Source organism: Lontra canadensis, unplaced genomic scaffold, assembly GCF_010015895.1.
Source record: "Lontra canadensis isolate GAN:19392208 unplaced genomic scaffold, GSC_riverotter_1.0 scaffold78, whole genome shotgun sequence".
NCBI classification, from domain to species: domain Eukaryota; kingdom Metazoa; phylum Chordata; class Mammalia; order Carnivora; family Mustelidae; genus Lontra; species Lontra canadensis.
Genome location: NW_022631072.1, coordinates 5,440,788 through 5,466,473, shown reverse-complemented (window position 1 = coordinate 5,466,473; position 25,686 = coordinate 5,440,788). Strand labels below are relative to the sequence as shown.

Below are 25,686 nucleotides of genomic sequence, written 5' to 3'. Positions count from 1 at the left end.
CAAAAGATACCCCCAAACTTCAGAGTAAAGGGAAGCTTTAGAACTGTTTTAAAGGGAGTAGGGAGTAGTAGTAACTTCAAAACAAATGCAGACTTAGTCAGTCTCCATGATTATTAAATTACCCTAAGTACTTTCCCCTAGTTTGAGGAGTAATGTGTGGGTGTACGGTCAGAGTATAGAACAGGATGTTTTAGTGATTATTATTAGCCATCTCAGAAGCCTCAGGCAATTTTTTTTTTTTAGTTGTAGAAACTGGACACTTTATTAGAGATTCTAAATTTGAAAAAGTATTTAACGTTGCTAATTTAAATATTACAAATGGAACTTACAGTTTAGCAAGTACTTTTGGTATTGGGTTTAGGTTGTCAATTCTGTGACTACGGCGCTAAGAAAAAAAGTTCACAGTATTTTGTTACTTTTATACTTTATAATCACCTCATTTTTTTTCTAGGACTATCAGACTTGGCTTGACCTTAGAGAATTTGAAACTCGCATCGGTGAACGTTACATTACACATGAAAGTGACGATGCCCGCTGGGAAATACATGCATACACCCACAATCTTGTATACCCAAAGCACTTCATTATGGCTCCCAATCCAGATGATATGGAAGAAGATCCTTAATTATCAAAGAGCTAACTTCAATAAGGAAGGATTTCATTTTATGTACTGATGTTTTACTGCACAACTGTTGTTTGTAGGTTGTCATCTGCAAGGGTGCAAAGACATGGGGAAATAGGATAAGCAATCAGTGACACCAGTACTGTAGTTCATTATGAGTAGATACAAGAGGGGAAACTGAGTAATAAAAATACACAATGGAACCAAGATGAAGCATTTCATAAATTTTTATAGCATAGTAATGACTGGTTTTTTTATTTTTTCCTAATCCTTCACTTTAGTACTATAGTGGCATTTAATTTATCTTCCCTTTCCAAATGTTCTTACACTGTTTTTTAAAAAGGAGAAAAAGGAAGGCTTGGTCCAGCCATTGAATATCTTGATCAAATCATGTAAGAGTTCTAAGCAGGTTTGCATTTAAAAGCTAACTGAGGAGGGGCCACCAGCCTGAGATTTCCTCTGCAGGCTCTAGGCATTTGTTTAACCAGAGACCTGAGGGGTTTTTCGTAGGTGCCTAGAAATGTTTCCCAGATGCTAGGCTGTTTTACCTTCTTTTTTTTTTTTTTCTTTTTTCTTTTTTTTTTTTTTCTTAGGTGAGTCAAGAGTCAAAACCATGATCCCTAACCTTTGGAGCTGAACTCTTAATATGCTCTCTACAACATAAAAATTAAGTTCGTCCCCTTTGTATGTTGGAACAGCCTCTAAGATAATTTGGGCCAGTTGGTGTCGCAGAACCTGGAGGAGGGCCTGCTGGTCTGTCTGCTCCTCGCTCAGCATCTGCTCTGTCCTCAAGTTCCCACTGGACCACCGTAATGCCGCAGCTGGCTTCCAGCGTTCAGTGAGTAAAGAGCTGAACTTTTCTTACACAGTTTATCTTTACAGAGTTGAATAATTTGAGGAAGAAAATTATTAAAAGTAAGGCCAGTGCAGGATCAGTTAATGCTACAGAGAACAGCAAAGAGTGTATCCTTTTTTTCTTCCCTTAGTTTATAGGAAGGGTTTACAGATATCTGGAATGTTTTTAAATCAGTTCTTTTAAGCAGTTTGGGGGAGTAGGTGGGTTGAGCATGAAGCATTTATTTTACTCTTTCATTTGCTCTGCTAATACTGTAGCCCTACCCTTATTTTTTTTTTTAACATTTCAGCACCAGCAGCCCACTAAAGAAGTGTTTTTCTACTCAGATACAATGTTTAAGAGGTTAGACTTTTTCATAGCTTTTAAAAAGTTAATAATAGTTTTCTCTCCCCAAAAAGTTTAAGATCTGGGACCACCCCCTTATTTTAAAAAAACTAGTGGCTTTTTGTTTCTCATTCCACAGTAATCACTGCAAACTATTCCCACCCACCCCCCCCCCCAAAAAAAAGAGCAAAAGATTTGGAGTCAGAAAATCTGGTCTTAAGTCTGGGCTTCAATCTGAGCCTCAAGATCTCAATCTGTAAAATGAAGACCATAATTCTTGCCTCTACCTTCTCACAATGCTGTTGTGAAGCTGGGCTATGTATGAAGATATTCGTACTCAATAAACTAAGAACTATAAAAGCATTAGGTAACATTGTCCCACTGAATGAGGTAGCAAAAGAATGTCCCTGGATACAAATAGCTGGAGCCAGAGAGGGCCTTGAGAGAGCCCGGAAGCTACACCGTTATCTAGGCTGAGAGTACCGTTGAGAGAGGAGCCACTATGCAGTCTCCTGTGTTCTGAGCTCTTTACACATTTTTACTTACTACCCTCACAACAGTAACAAGGTACGTGCATTATGGACTTCATCTCACAGATCAGGAAACTGAAGCACAGGAAGATTAAGTAACCAGCTGTGGAGGGTCACTGTATATGGACGTGAACCCTGGCAGTGTGGCTCCCGTCCCTCTGTTCCCCTCCACCCCCCAACCACTGTGCTGCACTGCCTACTCATACTCTCCACCATATCTCATAGTATTCAATCTCCTACGGGAGGTTAAAAAATTTAGTCAAATTTTGCAAAACCTTTTAGAAATGTATTTTCTCTGTGCTAAAGGATGACTTCCCCAAATCTGTCCAAAGTAAGTTTATACCAACGTACGAAAATGGAGTAATTCTGAGTCCCGAGGCACCCTATTGTGGTTTTGGTTTTATTGCCTAAGATGAAAATTAACTGGAATGATGTTTGCTATACTTACATAATCAAACTTTACAAGCCATGAAATTAATTGCACTCTTTGTATTGTTGAATGCATAAGAAGTTTTCTAAAAAAATTTGTAAAGGCACTGTCAGATAATTTGGAGTTGTCATTTACTCCAGATACTGTATAACCTGCATAACCTTTTTTTGTCTTGAAGTTGTTTTTGCATAAGAATTGTTAGAAACATTTGATAATGTACAAAGTAGTCTATAATGACACTGTTCCGTACATTTTTATATTTTTTGTTACATCCCACTTTTTGTAAATATCCTCAAAGAAGCTTGATAATAAAATGTATTTCCATATCACCATACTTTTCCATGTGAAAACCTGAGCATTATCTCTAATAGAGGTATCCAAAGAAAATTTTACTTGGTTGTGTTATTTTCCCAGGCCTTGATAAAAGTATTATTTTGGAAATAGTATTTGTAAATGGAACTAATGCTATATTTAAAACACTGATTTTTTTTAACTACCTAAAATAAAAAATAACTCATTATTTCAATTTTATATGAAATTTGAGGTAATTATCTGGAGGTCTTATTTCTTGGCATGAAAGTTTAGAATAATTATAACTACAAAGCTTTCAGGAGCTACCATTAAATATTCAACTATTGTAACTTCTGTAAGACTTAAATAAGCCAAATGCCATTCAAAGTAAATTTTCTAGGTTTTAAGACACAAGGCATTGCCTGATTCCTCCCATTAATTAAAAAAACTATTAAACAACTAAGAGGGACCAATGTTGGGCATTTTCACCTTCCAAAAATTCACCAGCCAAGTCTTTGGAAAAAAGTAAAGGTGATTATGAGTGGTGCAAGGTGGGGCAGTATGTGAAAAACAAGCCGTCTCTCTATCTTCCTACTTTAGAGTAAGACATAGAATACTAGTCCTGTTCTGAGTTAAGCCAAATAAGCAACAGAAAGCCAAGAACTGATCACTCTGCCAGTGAACTTTCAATATAGTTAAGCTATAAATTCAAAACATAGATCTCATACTCTTTTCCTTTAATCTCACTGTAAATTTTTATTGCCAATATAATAATTCTTCAGAAGGTATATGTCTGGTATTAATATAAAGGTTCTGTGAACCAAAAAATGAGAATTTACAGAATGAAAACTTGACATTTATCTGAAAATGAGGGAGAATTAGTTCAGATCAGAAAATGATTCCTGCTAACATAGTCTGCATTTACTCTAACTCCTATTTCAGGTACATGTTAGGTTTACTAGTTTTACTGGCACTTAAATATTTTTTTAAGATTTTACTTACTTATTTTGAGAGAGGGAGAGGGAGACTCCCAAGCAAACTCCACGCTGCGTATGGAGCCTGACGTGGGACTGGAGATCCCACAACCCCCGAGACCATGACCTAAGTTGAAATCAAAAGTCAGACACTCAGACTGAACCACCTGGGCACCCCTAAAGTTTTTTAATTATAAAATTCACAGAAGTAGAGGGTAGAAAATTTACCACAAAGGAGAACAATTTCCACCCCGAAAACCCACTCCACAATGGGATATTTAATAGTGATTACTAGGCATCCTTTCCTTACATTTTATATACAAGTAACCACCACAGAAAACAACCAGTCTGCACTAATGTATTAATTTTTATGAGATTAGTTACAAGCATTTCTTTAAATGTAGCTTTTCCCCCAACAAAAATGGAATCATAACTATAAAACATTCTCCACTATACTTTTTTCACTTCCCACATTCTTAGAGATGAGTCAGAACATACTGCTCTACCTCATTTTTAAAAAATAATATATGGATAGTTCTATTTAATCCATTCCCTATGAAAGGCCAGTTAGGTTTCAGTTTTTGCTAAACCAGTCAGTGTTCATGTTTATTTTTTAAAATAAAAATACAGCAACTAGCCTTAATAAAGGACACTTAGTTTCTCAGTAACTTGTTTCATTGTGCCAAAAGCTAGACACAGCCATAAAAGATCAATATTTAATTGTACTGTATGTAAGACAGTCCATTTTTATTGGTGATAAAGACATAAAATATTGTAATACTTATTTTACCTGTGATATATGAAACACATTCCCTTTATTTTGCTTTCTTAGGCAGACTTAGGGGTAAAATGACCACACTGAGATCACCGCCAGGTAAGTTCACCAAACCCAGCTACGGGTGACACAGAGGGCTTTGACTGGCACGCATCCATCGGATGGCTTCTCCCATGAAGTCTCTGATGAGGCAGCAAGGCAAAAAAATTAAATCTTTCTCCCATCTTCTGAGGATTCATTAACATATCATACCCCTGAAGTAACTGCTGTCTGGCTGGCTCATCTGATTTGTCTAAAAGAACCTGAAAAGAAAAAACTTATTAGTAAAAATAACTAGAAGGATTCCTGGTTACATGCAGCAATGCTAATGACCATTGGCTGCTCAGTAAAGCAGGACTTCACGTGGGATTTCTCCTTACCTGCCTTAGAATCATGGGGTGCTTATTAAAAACATAGGTTGCTAAGACCCAAACCTGTGGATTTGTATGTTTAACAAACATTACCCGGTGGTTTGATTTTCACTGAAGAGTTAAGATGTCTTCAGGACCCTTGTAAAATTATCCCCATAAACACAGTCAACTTTTCCTACTGGGCATGAACACTATTCAAAGTCTTCATGCTAGCTCGTGTGGAGATGCAGGGGCGTGCTCGGTGGCCCCAGCCCGGGCAGCCCGGCTGCACCAGGCCCAATGCTACCAGAAAGACCACAGTATCCAGGCCTGCTGACGGAGAAGAGCACTGAGGCTGGGGGATCTTATCACTTGAAACGTTTTTATGAAATACTACAAAATAAAAATATTTAATGATCCTGAAATAAATCATTACCTTCAGCCGGACATCAATGCCCATATTTTTTAAAAACATCTGTTGTTTTATTGGCCCGAGAGAAGCTACTTGTCCCCCTGCCATTCTGCGCAGATAACTGAAGTCCACATCGGCTGTGAGGTCCGCCGTTCCAGGGGCAGTCAGGACATCATGAAGCTTGTGGCCACAAAACCCCTTGAACACAATTTTTAAAATGATAAGTTTTTGTCCCTTTATGGTTATTATTATCAAAATTCAAGAAATTCTATCATTTTAGTATACTTTACCTAACTGTTGGAAAGAAAAACATAGCCTAAGTCAGTGGTTTATAAACTCTTAATATAGGAGCACCCTTTCCTCAAAGGAGATGCTATGTGCAAAATCTGACATAAAGTGCGACACTGGGTGCCTGGAAATGCTGCCTTTCACATTTCATTACTGCTTGTGGTGATGGAGTAGAGATCCCATCAGTTCTCCATGGGTGTTAACTTGTTTCTTACTAGAATCAAGTTAAACTTTCAACAGACTCTAGATGGTGTTTGACAAGGTGTATCCATCAACTACGCGCACCAGAATCTCCTGAGCCCACGTTACTGCACTGCCCAGACCTACTGAATCCAAATCCTGGAGGGAAGGCTAGGGAATCAGCATGTTTTAAAAAAAATTCCAGGGGTGTTTTGTTTTGTTTTGTTTTTAAGATACAATAAAATTAGAACTTGAGAACCACAGATCTAGAAAATGACTAATAGTAGTATTCACTGAAATGTATTTCAATTAAAGGATATTCAACACAACTGATAAAGAACATAAGGAAGGATGCTCAGGTAGAATAAAAGAATACATCTAGAAAGGAAAAAAGATTGAAAATATGATAGGAAAAGTCTGATCATAGTAGCTAAATCAAATTTGCATAGAAGTACTAAAAATTTTTTTTTAATGGAGGGGGGAAATTCTTAACTTTAAGAAAATCTTCCCATTTGTATTATTCAGATGCTAAGTAGGATCTATGCAGACCTAGGTTCTGCAGCTGAAGCAGAATGTAGACGATTCAGACCCTGTTCCAAGGCTAGTCTGGAAGGTGAAATCCTATGGTTAAGGGTAATGATAATATGTATTAATATTCACTATAAACACTGTAATACTACAAGGCTAGGCACCATAGAAAGCAAAGGTAAAGATCTTCAGTGAGCTTCAAATGTTAACAACTTCAGAGATGATACCAATGAACTGATGGGAAGTCATGTTCCTGAGTCATACATACCCTGAAGGTGTCTGTCTTGGTTCCCTCATGACCATAATCGGCGATCAGTGCTGCACCTCCGGTTAGTGCGATGCGCTGAGAAAGCTCCTGAATGATAACACCGGCCTCAGGACACACTTCCACGTGATCCCTCATTTCATCACGCTAATAAGGGAACAGGTAAATCCAAATGCATTACTGAAAACAGTTTCCTTAGGGTTTTTGTACAATGAGCATTTCTTAGTTACAATAAAAATAAATTCCTTCTCCATATGCATTATGTTGTCCACACTCAACCTTTCACGTTTCACCATCTAAGGAAGTTTCAAAATGCCCTTCTCATACCAGTGTACATCTTATTAAGAAATGATCCTTTAAGAGAAATTAAGCAGTTTTACATAGCTGGGATATAGTTTTTAAAGAAAGAGAATGGACTGCTCATCCAGAATGAAAACCCCATGTACATATATGTAATTTGCATTAGGATAATATGTAGATTCTTAGAAAGTTTTCATGAATTTCACTTTTTTATTGTTAAAAGGTCAGGCTATCAACAAAGTCCCCAAATTAATTGCCCCAAATAAGTAAATACATACATACATATATATATATATATAAAATGTCATGATTGAATTTCAGCAATAATCTATTTTACCTATCTATAATTAAAATATTTTTTGTTTAGTTTGAAAATGTGTATTAGTTATATTTTTAGTTATGAAACAAGGCTTTCGTAATTATTTGAACTCTTAAAATTAGAGTGTTTTAACATAGGCTATAGTTACTTTATTTTTTTTAAGATTTTATTTATTTGAAGGAGTGAAGAGAACATTAACAGGGAGGAGAGGGAGAAACAGACTCCCCGCCGAGCAGGGAGTCCAACAGGGGGCTCAATCTCAGGTCCCACAGATCATGATCTAAGCCAAAGGCAGATGCTTAACCAACTGAGTCACCCAAGTGCCCCTAATATAGGCTATAATCACTTTAGATGAAAAATTACCTCAGCTTCTATTTTTATTCATTATTACTTAAAGCTGTTTATTTAGTTGCAAAGATATTTTTTGTCTGTCTAGAGGTAAATATTTTGCCGTATGGATATTTATTGTCTGTAACTATATATATATGATTAGATACTGTAGCTGTAAACTATTAAAAATCACCACCATTCCTGATTTAAAAAAATAAATAAAACAGGCAATCTAAGCCTAAAGATTCCTGACAAGCATAGCGTTTTTTGGACCCCTACACATGACCCCAAGTTAGAAAGACTCTTGCTATTACTCCTTGAGGCCAACAGAAAGCAGCAGCAAACGCACCATTCTGGCCATCTAGTATCAAACTTATTTAATTAAACTAATAAATTCATAAAGTTTTGAGCATTAAATGAGAAAATTAAGAGGAATACATACAAAGTGCTCAATAAATAGTTTTCACACACCTCAAACTCTTCTGGACAGGCAGATGCTACTATGACCATGTCACAGGGAACTGAGGGAAAGGGGAAAGGGGCAGGACATGCCTGAGTAAGCACTTACTACATTCCTCCTCACAGGGCGTTCAGGTCATGCCTTCCTGAGATGATCTGACCTAGGCTCCTGACTCGATCACTATTAATAAAAAGCACCTCATGTCTTATAAGCAACTCTCCCCTTGCCCCATCAAGGAAGGAATGCTAAAACGGGGCACCTGGGTGGCTCAGTGGGTTAAACCCTCTGCCTCTGGCTCAGGTCATGATCCCAGGGTCCTGGGATTGAGCCCCTCATCGGGCTCTCTGCTCAGCAGGGAGCCTGCTTCCCCCCACTCTCTGCCTGCCTCTCTGCCTACTTGTGATCTCTGTCAAATAAATAAATAAAATCCTTAAAAAAAAAAAAAAAGGGAATGCTAAAACAGGAACTCAGATAACGAGACTATGAAGATTTGGTTGGCAATAAAGTAAGAAGAAAAAACTTCCTACTTGTATGAAGACTTCTGCTGGCGTGACACCAGGCGCCAAAACAAACCGCAGCTTATCAGAAACTTGTGGGTCGATATCAATGAGTACTTCTCGCCACCCCTGGGGTGTTTTCTGAACACAAAATAATGCATAAAAACACATTTTTATCAGTTTTTTCTCAAATTGCCTCTACTAAAAGTAACTTATTATTTTTCTCCTCCTACCATACACAACAGATGACATTTACTTTACCACTCAAAAAAAGGCAATACTGTGGAGAAAGGGGAACCCTCCTACACTGTTGGTATGCAAGCTGGTGCAACCACTCTGGAAAAAGCATGGAGGTGCCTCAAGAAGTTGAAAATAGAGCTACCATACGACCCAGCAATTGCACTACTGGGTATTTACCCTAAAGATACAAATGTAGTGATCCGAAGGGGCATGTGCACGCGAATTTTATAGCAGCAATGTCCACAACAGCCAAACTATGGAAAGAACCTAGATGTCCATCAGCAGATGAATGGATGAAGATGTGGTATATATATACAATGGAATACTATGCAGCCATCAAAAGAAATGAAATCTTGCCATTTGTTAAGATGTGGGTTGTCGCAACTAGAGGGTATTATGCTTAGCGAAATAAGTCAATCAGAGAAAGACAACTATCATATGCTCTCCCTGATAGGAGGAAGTGGAGAAGCAACTTGCGGGGGGGGGCATTGGGGGGAAGGAAAAGAAGAAATGAAACAAGATGGGATCGGGAGGGAGACAAACCATAAGAGACTCTTAATCTCACAAAACAAACTGAGGGTTGCCAGGGGGAGAGGGGTAGGGAGAGGGTGGTGGGGTTATGGACACTGGGGAGGGTATGTGCTATGGTGAGTGCTGTGAAGTGTGTAAACCTGCTGATTCACAGACCTGTACCCCTGGGGCTAATAATATGTCATATGTTAAAAAAAAATTTAAAAAGGCAATACTTCATTTCCTTTGAACAGTAAGAGTCGACTGGAAGGCGTGAACTGGTGTTGGCGAGATAAGAGGCGGAGCCACAGAGAGAAAATGAGCAGCAGGGCAGGCGCCCCCAACAGCAGAGAGCAGACTCTGAAGCCTCCGCTAACAAATCAGTACGCGCTCTCAGCCTCAGAAACTACTGGCGCACATACACTACCACCAAATCTGAACTTTCACTTCAACTTCAATGACGAAACATTTTAGTCTTTGGATATGAAAGCTATTTGCTAAATGTAACCCTTCCTTGTACTATAGCCATTTACCATCTTAAATTCGTGCACATCTTTATCCCTGGAGAAATAAGCATTCTTACTAGTTATCCTAAGAGAATGAAGGTTCTACTTAATACTTGACTTTTGCTTTTCAATTATTTCTATTCATCGGAATTCCAAATATAGTCACCGTCAACAATAATGAAATACCATAAATGTTTTTCCTTCAACATAAAGCCTTTTGCTATTCAATTAATGACTTTATCCCATCAATACCTGAAACTTATGCACAGGAAGAACGTCAAAAAATTCATGTGCCAGATAAAAGCTGTACCCTATTTAAAAACAGAAGGAAAAAACTTTCAGCATTTTTAAGGCAATACTTAAATCTTTCTTTTCAAACACTCAAAAAAAAAAAGAAAAGAAAATGCTAGTATTTTGCGTGGGAACCCAGGGGCTCCCACAGCCATGTCTACGGACAATCATCCCCTCACGTCTTCACCTACTGTGCAGAACGGAGAAGAACATTGCAGTTCATTCTCCACACAGCAGGATCAGACAACCAGAATGTCTCAAGAATCAGTTAAATCTTTTATCCCTCACCAGGCATGAAAGAAATCAGGACTCTAACTTGTTAGCTCCAAGAGGCTTTGAACTTGCTAACATCATCGGAGACAGCTGAGCGGAGGCCTGCTGAGATGGCTTCCCCGAGACCAGGGCGCCCCTGCAGGTGTGAGCAGGGCCTCCACCGCCCAGTGCAGGGATTTTCCCTCCCCACGAAAAGGCCAGCAAGAACGGTCAAAAGATGAAGACAGTTAAACTAAACCCACCAGCGCTGCGTCCTATCTGTATCCCACGATTTCTTTTTTCTTTTTCTTTTTCTTTCTTTTTTCTTTTCTTTATGTAGGTTCCAGTGAGGAGCCTGATGTGGGACCATAACTCATGACCCTGAGATCAAGACCTGAGCTGAGATCAAGAGGTCCGTCAGGGCCCCGCATCCCCACCCCCATCAGTGCTATCTTATGGGTCAGGAAAAACTAAAAGGTACAACAGAGATGACACTGTCATTTTTGCAAAACCCCAGGACATTCACTGCTCCTATTGCGAGCCATGTTACTTTCTAATACAGTGCTCTTTTCGAGAAAAGGATTCGCTCTTCCCTATGAGTCAGGGACCTGGCAGCACTAACTCAGTCTACTAGCGCGCCCGCTGTGGCTCTGCTCACCATCACTGCTGGGACGGGACGCAATCAAAATGATTGCATTACGTTGTGTGAACGAATTACCTTTTGGAACATCCTGCAGATCTCGGTACCACAAGATTGGAATCCCAGCTTTAGTAACGCCTCTCATACGTACGGGGGACCCAGCACTCCGCTCTAGCGGGATCTTCTCTTCCGTCAGTGTTAAAGCTTGAATCTCACTCAATTTTTCGCTCACCTCTACCAGATGTATTGAAATGTCACAGTTTTTCAGCACAGATCCAAGCTGACTGAACACCTAAAGACAAAAGAAGGGGTAAAGGGCAAAATACAATGGGTTGGGCAGATTTGGGGTTTTCTAACCATTCACCTCAATAATTCACTCATGTTACAGGAATAAAATTTGGTTTTGGAGGCATCTGCTCTCCACACAAGCCACTCTCCAGCAGTCTGTGAGAATCATAACCAACCTATTACACACTATCCACAGAAGAGATGAACAGTACACGATTTGGTTTCCTAAAATAAAAATTAGACTGACGAGTAAATGAAAATTAAAGATTTAACATCCAATAAATAAGCAGATTAAGGGATCTAAAAAGAACAAGAAAATAAATCGTACAGATACCCTTAATTTTATAAAGCCGCTATGTCTATGAAATAATCTCATCTTTGAGATGTTTAAACTGTATCTTCAGGAAATAAAATTTGAGTGGCACTAAAAACTTCGTAATTCTTTCACATTTTTAATTTTTTTCTTAGCTAAACACATTTTTATAACTTGTAAACATGGGGGAAAAGGAATATACTAATATTTTATCAATATTTTAATGCTAAAAATTCAATGTCAAAGCATAAAGTACATCAATATTATTTTTCATCTGAATTCAATTTTCATTGGTGATTTGCCTCCTACTTTTAAGATCTGAAATATGTAGGTAGAGACTGATAGTAAGGACACGATTTTTCCAAATTTTGTTTTGAAATGAAACTACAAAGAGAAAAACTTCCCAAGAGAAAAATCCTTCAGAAATTATGATCAAGAAATGAAAACAAATCTGTAAATATGTCTATTTTCTTAACATTCCTTTAAATTCTTTGGCTTTTTAAGGTTCTTAACACTTGTTCTAAGGAAGTATCCTTTATACATTTTAAGAGCTATGGGATTGTTTTTAAAGTACTTGAAACAAGACAGTATTATTTGAGCAAATTATTAAATATTCAAATGACTTTGCCAATTTAAAGAGATATAAAATAGAGCTCCAGAAACATAAATCAGTGTTTTTTTTCTATTGCCCCACAAAGACAATAGATATAATCAGGATTATCTGTCAGATGTTACAAATTGTTTAAAAGCCTTTGATTCCTAATTTCAAGCAAAAATCATACAGCACCAAGACATTTAAATGTATACTGAATATGTTTTTTTTTTTACAATGAATTGCCAGATACACTTAAGATAAACTAAAAAAGACTAATGGATTCCAAAGCAGTGTAGCTATCAAAGTTTAATAAATACAAGTACTTATCATATACTATAAACCAAATTCCTCCTTTTTTAAAAAAAAAAATTAGTGCCACATTTTCTTTATTTTTTATTTGAGAGAATGAGGGAGAAAGAGAGCATGAGAAGTGGGAGGGTCAGAAGGAGCAGCAGACTCCCCACTGAGCAGGGAGCCCGATGTGGGACTCGATCCCAAGATTCCAGGATCATGACCCAAGCTGAAAGTCGCTTAACCAACTGAGCCACCCAGGCACCCTAAATAACTCCTTTTTAATGTTTTTAGACAATATTAGGTAGAATAGAAGAAAGAACAATCCATGGAAAAATATCAGCTATCTCTGATTAAAGGGAAGTGACCTGACCCTTCCTGTTGGAGCCCCCACGTTCTCCCTCACCCTCAGAGCTCAACCACCATTCTCAATCTGGAGTTTATACGTCCCGCTTTTGCTTTAAAAATGTTACTGAACACATTTGAATCACCAAACACATATTGTTTAATGCTGACTATTTAAGGATTTTATGTAATACAATCAAATGATATGAATTCTTGTATAAATTGGTGTTTTTACCCAACAAGATGCTGAGTTTCATCTGAACATCGTGCATTCTGCTGTGATTTCACACATTTGCACAACCCTTGGCATTCCACTGTATGACTGTATCACAATTTATTTATTTATTTATTTATTAAAGATTTTATTGATTTATTTGACAGGCAGAGATCACAAGTAGGCAGAGAGGCAGACGGGTGGGGAGGGGAGCAGGCTCTCCACTGAGCAGAGAGCCCGATGCGGGGCTCGATCCCAGGACCCTGAGATCATGACCTGAGCCGAAGGCAGAGGCTTAACCCACTGAGCCACCCAGGCGCCCTTGTATCACAATTTATTGATCTATTTTCCCACTGATAGTCATTGGGGTTGTTTCCAGCTTTTCAGCTATTCTAAACAATGCTGTCTTCTTGTACATGCATCCTGGAACATATATGCCCTCATTTCTGGAGGGCATATATCCAGCAGGAAAACCGCTGGGTCGCACAGTAGAAGAATATAGACGTTAGCAGATGATGCCTAATAAGCACTCCAAAGTGCTTACCCCAAATCATGGTCTTACAGTCTGAGAGTCCCCTCTGTGCCAAATCTCCCCATCCTCACCAACGCTTGGTACTACCAAATCTTCTCACTGGAGGGTACAGTGGTATGTCACTGTGATTTTAACTTTCACTTCCCTGACCCCCAACCAGCCTGAGCATTTTTTTGTTTTTCCTGCCCATGTGGATTTCCTCTTTCATGCTGGGCCTGTTCACATCTTCAGTCTGACTTTTCTATTGAGTTATCTGTCACCACCTTAACAACTGAAAGGAATTCTTTATGTATTCTAACTACCACTTCCTTGTAGGTTATGTGTTGTAAATAACTCCTCCCACTCTGCCGCTTGGCTTATCCCTCTCTTTACAGTGTCTCTGAAGAACAGAAGTTCCTAATTTCTTTAAGGAACAAAATATTCGGGATGCCTGGGTGGCTCAGTCAGTTAAGCATCTGCCTTTGACTCAGGTCATGATCCCGGGGATCGAGTCCCACATCAGGCTCCGAGCTCAGTGGGGAGTCTGCTTCTCCCTCTGCCTACTGCTCCCCCTGCTTGTGCTCTCTGACAAATAAATAAAATCTTAAAAAAAAAAAAAAAAAAGAACAAAAAATTCTTTAATGTAGTTGAAATTACCCTTCTATTTATCTTTTCCTTTCTGGCTTCTGCTTTTTATACAATTCAAAAACTCTTTTCCTACTTAGAAGACAAATACACGCTTCCAATGTCTTCTAAATGTTTTGACTTCTACCTTTCACATTCTCTCCCACCCTCATTTTTTAAAAATTACAAACAGACAACAGTAAGTTATCATTCATTGTATTATTCTGACGTTGTACTTCAGCTGAGAAATAGAGGCGGTTAAGGAGATAGGACTAAAAGCCAAGGAAGTCAATGGAGTTTGCACACAAGTCAAAAGCACAGATTCAGATGAGTACATGAGGATCTAAAGACATTCTTTCATTACCTACCCTCAAAATATCTCCTGTGAGGGTACCCCTTCCTGGGCCCAATTCCACAAGCTGGAAAGCTGCATTTTTTCCAGTGGCCATCCATTCACTAATGAACCATATACCTAGCAGCTGTGACAAGGGGAAAAAACTACACTGAAGTATTATAAAAGTATAGCACAATATAAAATTCCACATAAATACATACTTTATGCCAGAAGGCAAAATGTTTGCAAACAAATTATGTATGTATGTTACTCAATATGTACATGTATGTATGCACACGCAGAAGCTTCATGGAGACATTAGAAAAGACACCACTTAGAAAGCTTAGTAACAGGAGAAAACAGTTAAAAGGCACTTCCCCCTGTAAGAGATCTCATAATACACGTAAGAGGAATCACTTACAGGAAGGTGCTAGTCTTTGATAACGAATAAACATGGAATAGGGTTATGCCTTTCTTCATATTCATATGATTTCAGTAATTACGTGGCTTTTTATGCATAATTAACATTTTTTAATACCTGGATTCTACTTCCTTTTAGTTACTATTTCCTATATCTAAATTTAACAAGGGGTTTTTATGCAGAAATCAATGAACTAGAATCCCTAAAAAGAGTTCACAATTTGTTACAGGGGACTTCTGCTCTGACTATGGTGCAATCTTGGGCAGGGGCTTTAGAGCCTCTCCCCACTAACTCCTTAGTGTTTTGCACCTTTTCTCTCTCTCTTCACTGATCTCTCTTTCCTCTATTGTTCTCTATTTCTGCGGCATGTATATGATTAAAAATGAAAACTTAAAAAAAAAGGAAACCTGAATCACAAAAACAAAGCTGTATAACACTATATTAAAGAAGAGTACAACGTGACCTGCTTCCAAATATTTGTGATATTAGTTTCTTTTATAGTTTACATTGAATATTACCTCCCCAAAGATCTGACTTATTTCCGGTGAAGTTATGAAATCTCCTTTTTCTCCTAGCATGTCATGGTACACATAATATCCCTGAGTAAAAAGAGAAAGTAGAGAAAACAAATTAACTTTCAAATATGCTTTTTAAACTACCCCTCTAAAATCTTACATGATGTATACAATGACATAATCATTTGGTAAGAAAGTAATCTCTTCTAAACAAACAAGATAAACACAGTAACTTAAACTTTACAAAGTGCCAGAACAGACAGAAACATGATCCCTCCTTGACCATAAAGGAAAAAGCCAGGCCATGTCCATCCTCACATCCCATCCCACTTCCCTCCCCTCCCTGCTCCCACAAACCAACACAGTAAGACCCTGTCTGCCCTCCCTCCAGCCTCCTTTCCCAAATTCTCACTATCTGTTTCAAATTAGCCCTGCCTATTGGTGATGTTGTTGCTTGACCTAGATGCTCGTTACGTGGGAGCGTTCACTTTGTGAAAATTCATCAAGCTATATGCACCTGTGATTTATGCATTTTTCTAAATGAATATTTATATCTATATTATATCTGTAAAAATTTATATTTATATCTCTTTTTTAATTAGCCCTGCTCATCCATACATCCATGCCATTACAAATACTCTCCTTTCTTCCTACACATTTCTCCCTGGCACCCTTATACTCAATAAAATTGAATCTGCTCAAATGCCACCTTCCCTAACCTCCTCTTCCAGCCCTCCAACCTCAGATTAACAGCAGTGCTTCCTTTTATGTATTTATTTATTTATATGTCTGTATTCCTCACCAAGAGGCTTAGTTACTTGGGGAAGAGGACTATCTTATTTACTCTCCTATCCCAAGGTTAAGCTTACTGTCTAAACTTCAAGACATACTCCAGAATTCTTTGTTAGAAAATTTCCTGTACTCCTCAAGCTCCTTCTTCCACTACCCTACTCAGCAGGTGACCTGGACTTCTGCCCAAAAAGGAAGTAAAGAATGTTATAAAATAGGACTTACTCAGCTTCCTGACCAGCTTCCACCTGCTCCCATTCATTCCTCAGAACTCAAGATGAAATGCCTTTACCTTCCACTCTTATCCAAGCCTAATCCCACCACCTGTGCTCTGGATCATCATCTCTCCTCACACAGCTCTCATGGGCCAGGATCTTGTTATCACCCCCTTCTCTAAGAGCTTTAACTTCCCTCTCTCAGCAGCAGAAATATACTTGAGTCAAACAACAACAACAAAAAAAACAACTACTTCACTTCATAGAGCATCTCCTCTCAAGCTTTTCTCTTTCTCTTCATAAATGAGCATTTCAGCAGTGTTTTTGTGGCACATTATGAGCCACTGTGGTAGCCTGATGAAGACCACAGATCCCTTCATAGAATGTTTTTAAATTCAGGACTTAAGCACACAGGATTACCCCTCCTCCAAAAACTGAAAAATATTCATCCAATATTTAAAAAATAAACTTGTGATATAGTAAGATATATGCATCCTTATGAATATATTAATAAAGCCAAGCCTGAGGTCTAATAAGTAACAAAGTTTTGAAGTATGGAAGAGCACAATGAATTCTGAGATACCTATGATCACTATTGATTTCCACTGATGCTAAAATCATGGGAAGTACTGATGCCAGTGGTTAAGTTGATAATAAGAGATATGTTGATAATAAAAGAAAGGCTAAATTTCAGTTAGAAGCTAATGAAGGAAATGCAAATTAAAACCATGAGATACGTCCATGACAAACAGAAACTAAAAGTATTTGCAATCACCAAACCTGCCCTACAGGAAATATTGAAAGGGGTCCTCTAAGCAAAGAGAGAGCCCAAAAGTAACACAGACAAGAAAGGAACAGAGACAATATACAGCAACAGTCACCTTACAGGCAATATGATGGCGCTAAATTCATATCTTTTGATAGTCAACCTGAATGTAAATTGGCTAAATGCCCCAATCAAAACATACAGGGTATCAGATTAAATTAAAAAGCAAGACCCCTTGATATGTTGTCTGCAAGAGACTCATTGCAGACCCAAAGACACCTCCAGATTTAAAGTGAGGGGGTGGAAAACAATTTATCATGCTAATGGACATCAAAAGATAGATGGGGTGGCAATCCTTGTATCAGAGAAATTACATTTTAAACCAAAGACTATAATAAGAGATGAGGAAGGACACTATATCATACTTAAAGGGTCTATCCAATAAAAAGATCTAACAATTGTAAATATTTATGCTCCTAACATGGGAGCAGCCGATTATCTAAGCCAATTAATAACAAAATCAAAGAAGCACACTGACAATAATACAGTAATAGAGGAGACATTAACACCCTCCTCACTGAAATGGACGATCATCTAAGCAAAAGATCAACAAGGAAATAAAAGCTTTAAATGACATATTGGACCAGATGGACATCACAGATATATTCAGAACATTCTATCCCAAAGCTACAGAATGCACATTCTTCTCTAGTGCACATGGAACATTCTCCAGATAGATCACATCCGGGGCCACAAATCAGGTCTCAACTGGTATCAAAAGATTGGGATCATTCTCTGCATATTTTCAGATGACAATGCTTTGAAACTAGAACTTAACCACAAGAGAAAAGTTGGAAAGACCTCAAATATGGAGGCTAAAGAGCAATCTACTGAAGAATAACTGGGTCAACCAGGAAATTAAGGAGGAATTTTAAAAATTCATGGAAACAAATGAAAATAAAAATACAACTGTTCAAAATCTTTGAGATACAGCAAAGACAGTCCTAAGAGGAGAGTATATAGCAATACAAGCCTTTCTCAACAAACAACAAAGGTCTCAAATACACAACCTAACCCTACACCTAAAGGAGCTGGAGAAAGAACAACAAATAAAGCCTAAACCAGCAGGAAGAGAGAAATAATAAAGATCAGAACAGAAATCAATGAAATAGAAACCAAAAGAACAGTAGAACAGATCAATGAAACTAGGAGCTGGTTCTTCAAAAGAATTAATGAGATTGATAAACCCCTGACCAGATGTATCAAAAAGAAAAGAGAAAGGACCCAAATTAATAAAATCATGAATGAAAGAGGAGAGATCAAAACCAATATCAAAGAAATACAAACAGTTATAAGAACATATTACGAGCAACTATACACCAGCAAATTTGACAATCTGGAAGAAATGGATGCATTCCTAAAGACTATAAACTAACAAAATTAAACCAGGAAGAAATAGAAAACCTGAACAAACCCATAACCAGTAAGGAGACTGAAGCAGTCATCAAAAATCTCCCAACAAACAAGAGCCCAGGGCCAGGCAGCTTCCCATTGGAATATTATCAAACATTTATTTTTTTTAACTCTTTTGATAGTGTCTTTTGATGTACATTTTAAATTTTGATTATGTCCAATTTATGTGTATTTTTTTGTTTATGTTTTTGATGTCATACTTAAAAATCATTGCCAAATTCAATGTTATGAAGATTTTCCCTATATTTTTTTTTATTTTTCAAAGATTTTATTTATTTGACAGAGATCACAAATAGGCAGAGAGACAGGCAGAGAGAGAGAGGAGGAAGTAGGCTCCCTGCTGAGCAGAGAGCCTAACACAGGGCTCGATCCCAGGACCCCAGGATCATGACCTGAGCTGAAGGCAGAGGCTTTAATCCACTGAGCCAACCAGGTAGCCCTATTATCAAACATTTAAAGAATTAATATCTATTCTTCTGAAACTGTTCCAAAAAATGGAAATGAAAAGAAAACTTCCTAACTCATTTTATGAGGCCAGCATTACCTTGATCCCAAAACCAGACAAAACCCATCTCCCCCATCAAAAAGGAGAATTACAGACCAATATCCCTGATGAACATGGATGCAAAAATTCTCACCAAAATACTAGTCAATAGGGTCCAACAGTATATTGAAAGGATTATTCACCACAAGCAAGTGTGATTTATTCCTGGGCTGCAAGGTTGGTTCAACACCCGCAAATCAATGTGATACAATGCATTAATAAAAGAAAGAGCAAGAACCATATAATATTCTCAATACATGCAGAAAAAGCATTTGACAAAGTACAGCAGTCTTTCTTGATTAAAACTCTTCCCAGTGTAGGGATAGAGGGTACATACCTCAATATCATAAAAGCCATCTATGAAAAACTCACAGCGAGTATCATTCTCAATGGGGAAAAACTGAAAGCTTTTCTCCTAAAGTCAGGACCATGGCAGGGCTGTCCACTATCACCACTGCTATTTAATATACTACTAGAAGTCATAGCCTCAGCAGTCAGACAACAAAAAGAAATAAAAGGCATCCAAATCAGCAAAGGAGAAGTCAAACTCTCATTCTTTGCAGATGATATGATACTGTATGTGGACAACCCAAAAGATTCCACTCCAAATCTGCTAGAACTCATATAAGAATTCAGTAAAGTGGCAGGATACAAAATCAATGCACAGAAATCAGTTGCATTTCTATACACCAACAAGAGAGAAGAAAGAGAAATTAAGGAGTTGATACCATTTACAATTGTACCCAAAATCATAAGATACCTAGGAATAAATTTAAACAAAGAGGCAAAGGATTTGTTCTCAGAAAACTATAGAATACTCATGAGAGAAATTGAGGAAGACACACAAAGAAATGGAAAAACGTTCCATGCTCATGGACTGGAAGAACAAATATTGTGAAAATGTCTATGCTACCTAAAGCAATCTACACATTCAATGCAATGACTATCAAAATACCATCATCAACTTTTTTTCACAGAAATGGAACAAACAGGAGCAGCCAGGTTGGCTCAGTCGTTAAGTTGTTTCTGCCTTCGGCTCAGGTCATGATCTCAAGGTCCTGGGATCAAGCACCGCATCGGGCTCTCTGCTCAGCAGGGAGCCTGCCTCCCCTTCTGCCAGCCTGCCTCCCTGCCTACTTGTGAACTCTCTGTCAAATAAATAAATAAAATATTTTTTTTTAAATGGAGCAAACAGTACTAAAATTTATGTTCCCAAATAGGAAGAGGAATGTTGAAAGAGAAAACCAAAGTTGGTGGCATCACAATTCCAGTCAAACTCTATGACAAAGCTGTAATCCTCAAGACAGTATGGTACTGGCACAAAAACAGGCACATAGATCAATGGAACAGAATAGAGAGCCCAGAAATGGACCCTCAACTCTATGGTCAACTAATCTTCAACAAAGCAGGAAAGAATGTCCAATGGAAAAAAAACAGTCTCTTCAACAAACGATGTTGGGAAAATTGGACAGCCACATGTAGAAGAATGAAACTGAACCATTTCCTTATGCCACACACAAGGATAGACTCAAAATGGATGAAAGACCTCAATGTGAGACAGGAATCCATTAAAATCCTTGAGGAGAACACAGGAAGCAACCTCTTTGAGCTCAGCCACAGCAACTTCTTCCTGGAAACACCTCCAAAGGCAAGAGAACAAAGGGCAAAAATGAACTATTGGGACTTCATCAAGATCAAAAGCTTTTGCACAGCAAAGGAAACAGTCAACAAAACTAAAAGACAACCGATAGAATGGGAGAAGATACTTGCAATTGACATATCAGATAAAGGGCTAGTATCCAAAATCTATAAAGAACTTATCAAACTCAACACCCAAAGAACAAATAACCCAATCAAGAAATGGGCAGAAGACATGAACAGACATTTCTGCAAAGAAGACATCCAAATGGGCAACAGATATATGAAAAAGTGTTCAACATCACTTAGCACCAGAGAAATACAAATCAAAACCACAGTGAGATACCACCTCACACCAGTCAGAATGGCTAAAATTAACCAGTCAGGAAATGCCAGATGTTGGCAAAGATGCAGAGAAAGGGGAACTCTCCTACACTATTGGTGGGAATCCAAGCTGGTGCAGCCCCTATGGAAACAGTATGGAGGTTCCTCAAAAAGTTGAAAACAGAGCTACCCTACAACCCAGCAATTACACTGCTGAGTATTTACCCCCAATGTACAAATGTAGTGACCCAAAGGGGCATGTGCACCCCGATGTTTATAGTAGAAATGTCCACAATAGCCAAACTATGGAAAGAGCCTAGATGTCCATCAACAAATGAATGGATAAAGAAGATGTGGTATACATATACAATGGAATACTATGCAGCCATCAAAAAATCCCGGAAATCTTGCCATTTGCAATGATGTGGTTGGAACTAGAGGGTATTATGCTAAGCGAAATAAGTCAATCAGAGAATGACAATTATCATATGATCTCTCTGATATGAGAAATTTGAGAGGCAGGGAGGGGGGTTGTGGGTGGCAGGGAGGGAAAAACGAAACATGGGACCGGGGAGGGAGACAAAGCATAAGAGACTCTTAATCTCGGGAAACAAACTGAGGGTTGCTGGAGGGGAGGGGAGTAGGAGCGATGGGGTGGCTGGGCGATGGACACTAGGTAGGGTATGTGCTATGGTGAGTGCTGTAAATTGTGTAAGACTGATGATTCACAGACCTATATCCCTCAAACAAATAATACATTAAAGTTAATTAAAAATTTTTAAAAATAAATAAATAAATAAATAAATAAATAAATGGGCAGAGGTGGGGCACCTGGGTAGCTCAGTCAGTTAAGTGTTCAACTCTTGATTTCAGGTCATGCATCTCAGGGTCATGAGACTGAGCCCCATACTGGGCTCCACACTGGACATGAAGCCTACTTAAGATTCTCCCTCTCCCTCCGCCTTGCTGTTTATGGCAGTATTACTTACAATAGCCAAGATATGGAAGCAACCCAAGTGTCCATTGATACACAAATGGATAAAGATGCGGTACCAAAAAGTGTGGTATATATGTATATTTATATACATACACAGTGGAATATTACTCATAAAAACTTACTATTTATGACAACATGGATGGATCTAACAGGTATTATGCTAAGTGAAATAAGTCAGATGGGAAAAAATAAATACCGCATGATTTCACTTACATGTGGTATCCGAAAAAACAAAACAAACAAACAAAACCCCAGACTCTTATTATATACAGAGAACAACTTGTAGCTGCCAAAAGGGAAGTGGATGGGTGGGTGGATGGGCAAAATAGGTGAAGGGACTTTAAGAACGAACTTCCAATTACAAAATAAATAAGTCACAGAGATGAAAAGTACATTAAAAAGCAGAGAAAACACAGTGAACAATATTATAACAACATTGTATGGTGTCAGGTGGTGACTACACTTACTGTGGTGAGCAGTGAGTAATGTACAGAATTGTCAAATCACTATGTTGCACACCTGAAACTAATGTAACATTGTTGGTCAACTACATTACAAACATTTTTTTAAATGAGAAAAAAAGCTGTGGTATATATATACACACACACAATCGAATGTTATTCAGGCATTAAAAAAAGGAAACCTGCCATTTGTGATAACATGGATGAACCTTTAAGGCATTATGCTAAGTAAAATCAGAGAAAGACAAATAATACAGGATTCACCTAGACATAGAATCTTAAGAAAACAAAAACAAAAACCTTGGGGTCCCTGGGTGGCTCAATAGGTTCAGCGTCTGCCTTCAATACAGATCATGATCCCAGGGTCCTGGAAACCTGCCTGCATTGAGCTTCCTGCTCTGGGAAGAGTCCGTTTCTCCCTCTGCCCCTCCCGCTGCTCATGCTCGCACGCTCTCTCTCAAATGAATAAATAAAATCTTTTAAAAAATAAAATAAAAATAAATTTAAAAAAACAAAACTCATAGAAAAAGATATCAGATTTTTGATTACCAGAGGCAGAGGGTAGGGGGAGGAAAAATTGGAAGAAGTTGGCAAAAGGTACAAACTTCCAGTTAGATAATAACCAGTACAGATGTGCGTTACACGATGACTACAGCTAACATGGCTGTATGATACACAGAAAATTTCAAGTAAATCCTGGGAGTTCTCATCACAAGAAAATTGTCCCCCCCTTTTTTTCTTTTTATTGTGCCTATATGAAAAGATGGATGTTAATTGACCCACTGTGGTATTCACCGGGTTATTAGGTTAAGACAGTCTGCCTTTGGCTCAGGTAAGGCTCAGGTGATGATCCCAGAGTCCTGGGATCAAGCCCCATGTTAGGCTCCCTGCTTCTCCCTCTCCCGCAGCAGCTACCCGTGCTTGCTCTCTTTCTCTCGCTCTTTTTCTCGTCAAATAAATAAATAAAATCTTAAAAAAAAAAAAGTTAAAAAAAAAACCTCAACCTTCGTTACATGCAAATCAAGCCATCATGCTATATCCCTTGAACTTATATAGTAATATATGTCAATTCTTTCTCAATAAAAATGGTGGGGAAAAAAGTTAATGCCAATAAAGGTGTAATTTTTATTCCCATATAACTTCACAGCCCCCCCGGGTTTCTGTTCAAGGATCCCTAGGTTAAGAACCTCCAATGGCAGCTACGGTTATGATGAGTTTAGCATAAGGTACAATTCTCGAAAGTCACTATGGGGGCGCCTGGGTGGCTCAGTGGATTAAAGCCTCTGCCTTCGGCTCAGGTCATGATCCCAGGGTCCTGGGATCATGCCCCAAATCGGGCTCTCTGCTCAGTGGGGAGCCTGCTTCCCCCTCTCTCTCTGCCTGCGTCTCTGCCTACTTATGTTCTCTTTCAAATAAATAAATAAAATCTTTTAAAAAAAAATCACTATGTTGTACACCTGAAACTACTGTGACATCGTATCAACCATACTTCAATTAAAAAAAAAAAGGCTAAAAAGGGGCACATGGGTGGTTCAGTTGGTTTAAGTGTCTGCCTTTGGATTCTGGGGTCCTGAGATCAAGCCCACATCCAGCTCCCTGCTCAGGAGGGAGTCTGCTTCTCCCTCTCCCTCTGCCTGCTGCTCTCTGCTTGTGCTCACTCTCGCTCTTCAAATAAATAAATGGAATCTTTAAGGAAAAAAGGTCAAAAAAATTTTTTAAATAAAATAGAAATTAAAGCTGATTTTAAACAGGAAAAAAGAAAAGGAAAAAAGCCTCTACTCTAAATTCAAGAGTTACCTCAAGCTTAATCCTGGGTAACCTCCTATTCTCTCAATGGACTCTCCCTAAGTCCTTGAATTTAAACACCATCTATATACAGATGATGAAAAAATTTATATGTGTATATCCAATCTTTCTCAAGAACTGCACACTCTTGCAGCCGAATGCTCACTTACTGTCTCCACTTGGATGTCATCACCAAGATCCATAAAATGCACCCCTTGACGGTTTCCCCTTACACTAACACAAAAAGCAAAATTCCATGGAAGCCTTGAATAAACCGGCTCCTCTCCGAACTCTTCTCATACTATTCTCCTCACCATTAACCTGCCACCCCCAGTGACCACCCACCAGCCATACTGGTGCCTTGCTCTTCTCTCTATGGGCCAAAACATTTCCCAGCTCAAAAACTTTGTACTTCCCCTTCTGCTACTGGGAACTCACTCCCAGTTCTTTGTGAGGCTGGCTGGACCCCATCCTTCAAACCTTGGCTCAACCATCTGGTCTTTGCTGGCCACTTACCAACCTATCGAACTTTTCCAACTCCTACTCCCATTGCACTACTTACTTTCAATCCCATCAACCTCTTTTTTTTCTTTCCATCAGAAACACAGTAATCTGTAATTATCTTGTTTCCTGTTTTTAAAGATTTTATTTACTTATTAGAGAGAGAGAGAGAGAGCACAAGCAGGGAAGAGGGAGAGGGAGAAGCAGGCTCCCCATTGAGCCAGGAGCCAGATGCCGGGCTTGATTCCGGGACTCTGGGACCAAGACCTGGGCCCAAAGCAGATGCCCAACCTACAGAGCCACCCAGATGCACGTTTCCTTGTTTGTAGCTCATGTCCTCACTAGAGCATAAGTGCTGTGCTCCACTGTCCACCGCAGTATTCCCAGTGCCTGAGATAGTGTCTGGCACTTTTGGAGCCTCAATAAATGAATAAACCATAAGTGGTCCTTCACTCTAACACAGAGATGTTTGTTCTAAAGTTTCTCCCTGGGTGAACTTTTGGTATGTGGTAGCACTGAATAAAGGTATGAAA

The 25,686-nt window shown here is 38.6% G+C and overlaps 2 protein-coding genes across 4 annotated transcripts in view; one reads left to right on the top strand and one right to left on the bottom strand.

The window, feature by feature from the left end:
- Window positions 1-826, top strand: part of PRKD3 (protein kinase D3) — an 80,804-nt gene extending 79,978 nt beyond the window's left edge. Inside the window, exon 19 of the mRNA XM_032881908.1 lies at window positions 452-826. Within this exon, the coding sequence (XP_032737799.1) occupies window positions 452-625 (174 nt within the window). The 3' untranslated portion in view covers window positions 626-826. The remainder of the gene's footprint in view (window positions 1-451) is intronic.
- NDUFAF7 (NADH:ubiquinone oxidoreductase complex assembly factor 7) overlaps window positions 615-25,686 on the bottom strand; it is a 26,995-nt gene continuing 1,923 nt past the window's right edge. For 2 of the 3 annotated variants that reach the window (XR_004385503.1, XR_004385502.1), the window contains exons 3-12: window positions 15,664-15,744; window positions 14,759-14,869; window positions 11,288-11,501; window positions 10,279-10,337; window positions 8,801-8,911; window positions 6,868-7,011; window positions 5,628-5,801; window positions 4,818-5,104; window positions 4,056-4,154; window positions 615-710 (exon numbers count right to left, since the gene is read on the bottom strand). Coding sequence is in view for 1 of the 3 variants with exons in the window: in XM_032881909.1 (XP_032737800.1) it covers window positions 4,892-5,104; window positions 5,628-5,801; window positions 6,868-7,011; window positions 8,801-8,911; window positions 10,279-10,337; window positions 11,288-11,501; window positions 14,759-14,869; window positions 15,664-15,744 (1,107 nt within the window). In the remaining 2 variants the exon portion in view is untranslated. Of the gene's footprint in view, window positions 711-4,055; window positions 4,155-4,745; window positions 5,105-5,627; window positions 5,802-6,867; window positions 7,012-8,800; window positions 8,912-10,278; window positions 10,338-11,287; window positions 11,502-14,758; window positions 14,870-15,663; window positions 15,745-25,686 lie in introns of those variants that run through there. The other variant, XM_032881909.1, reaches the window with a different exon arrangement.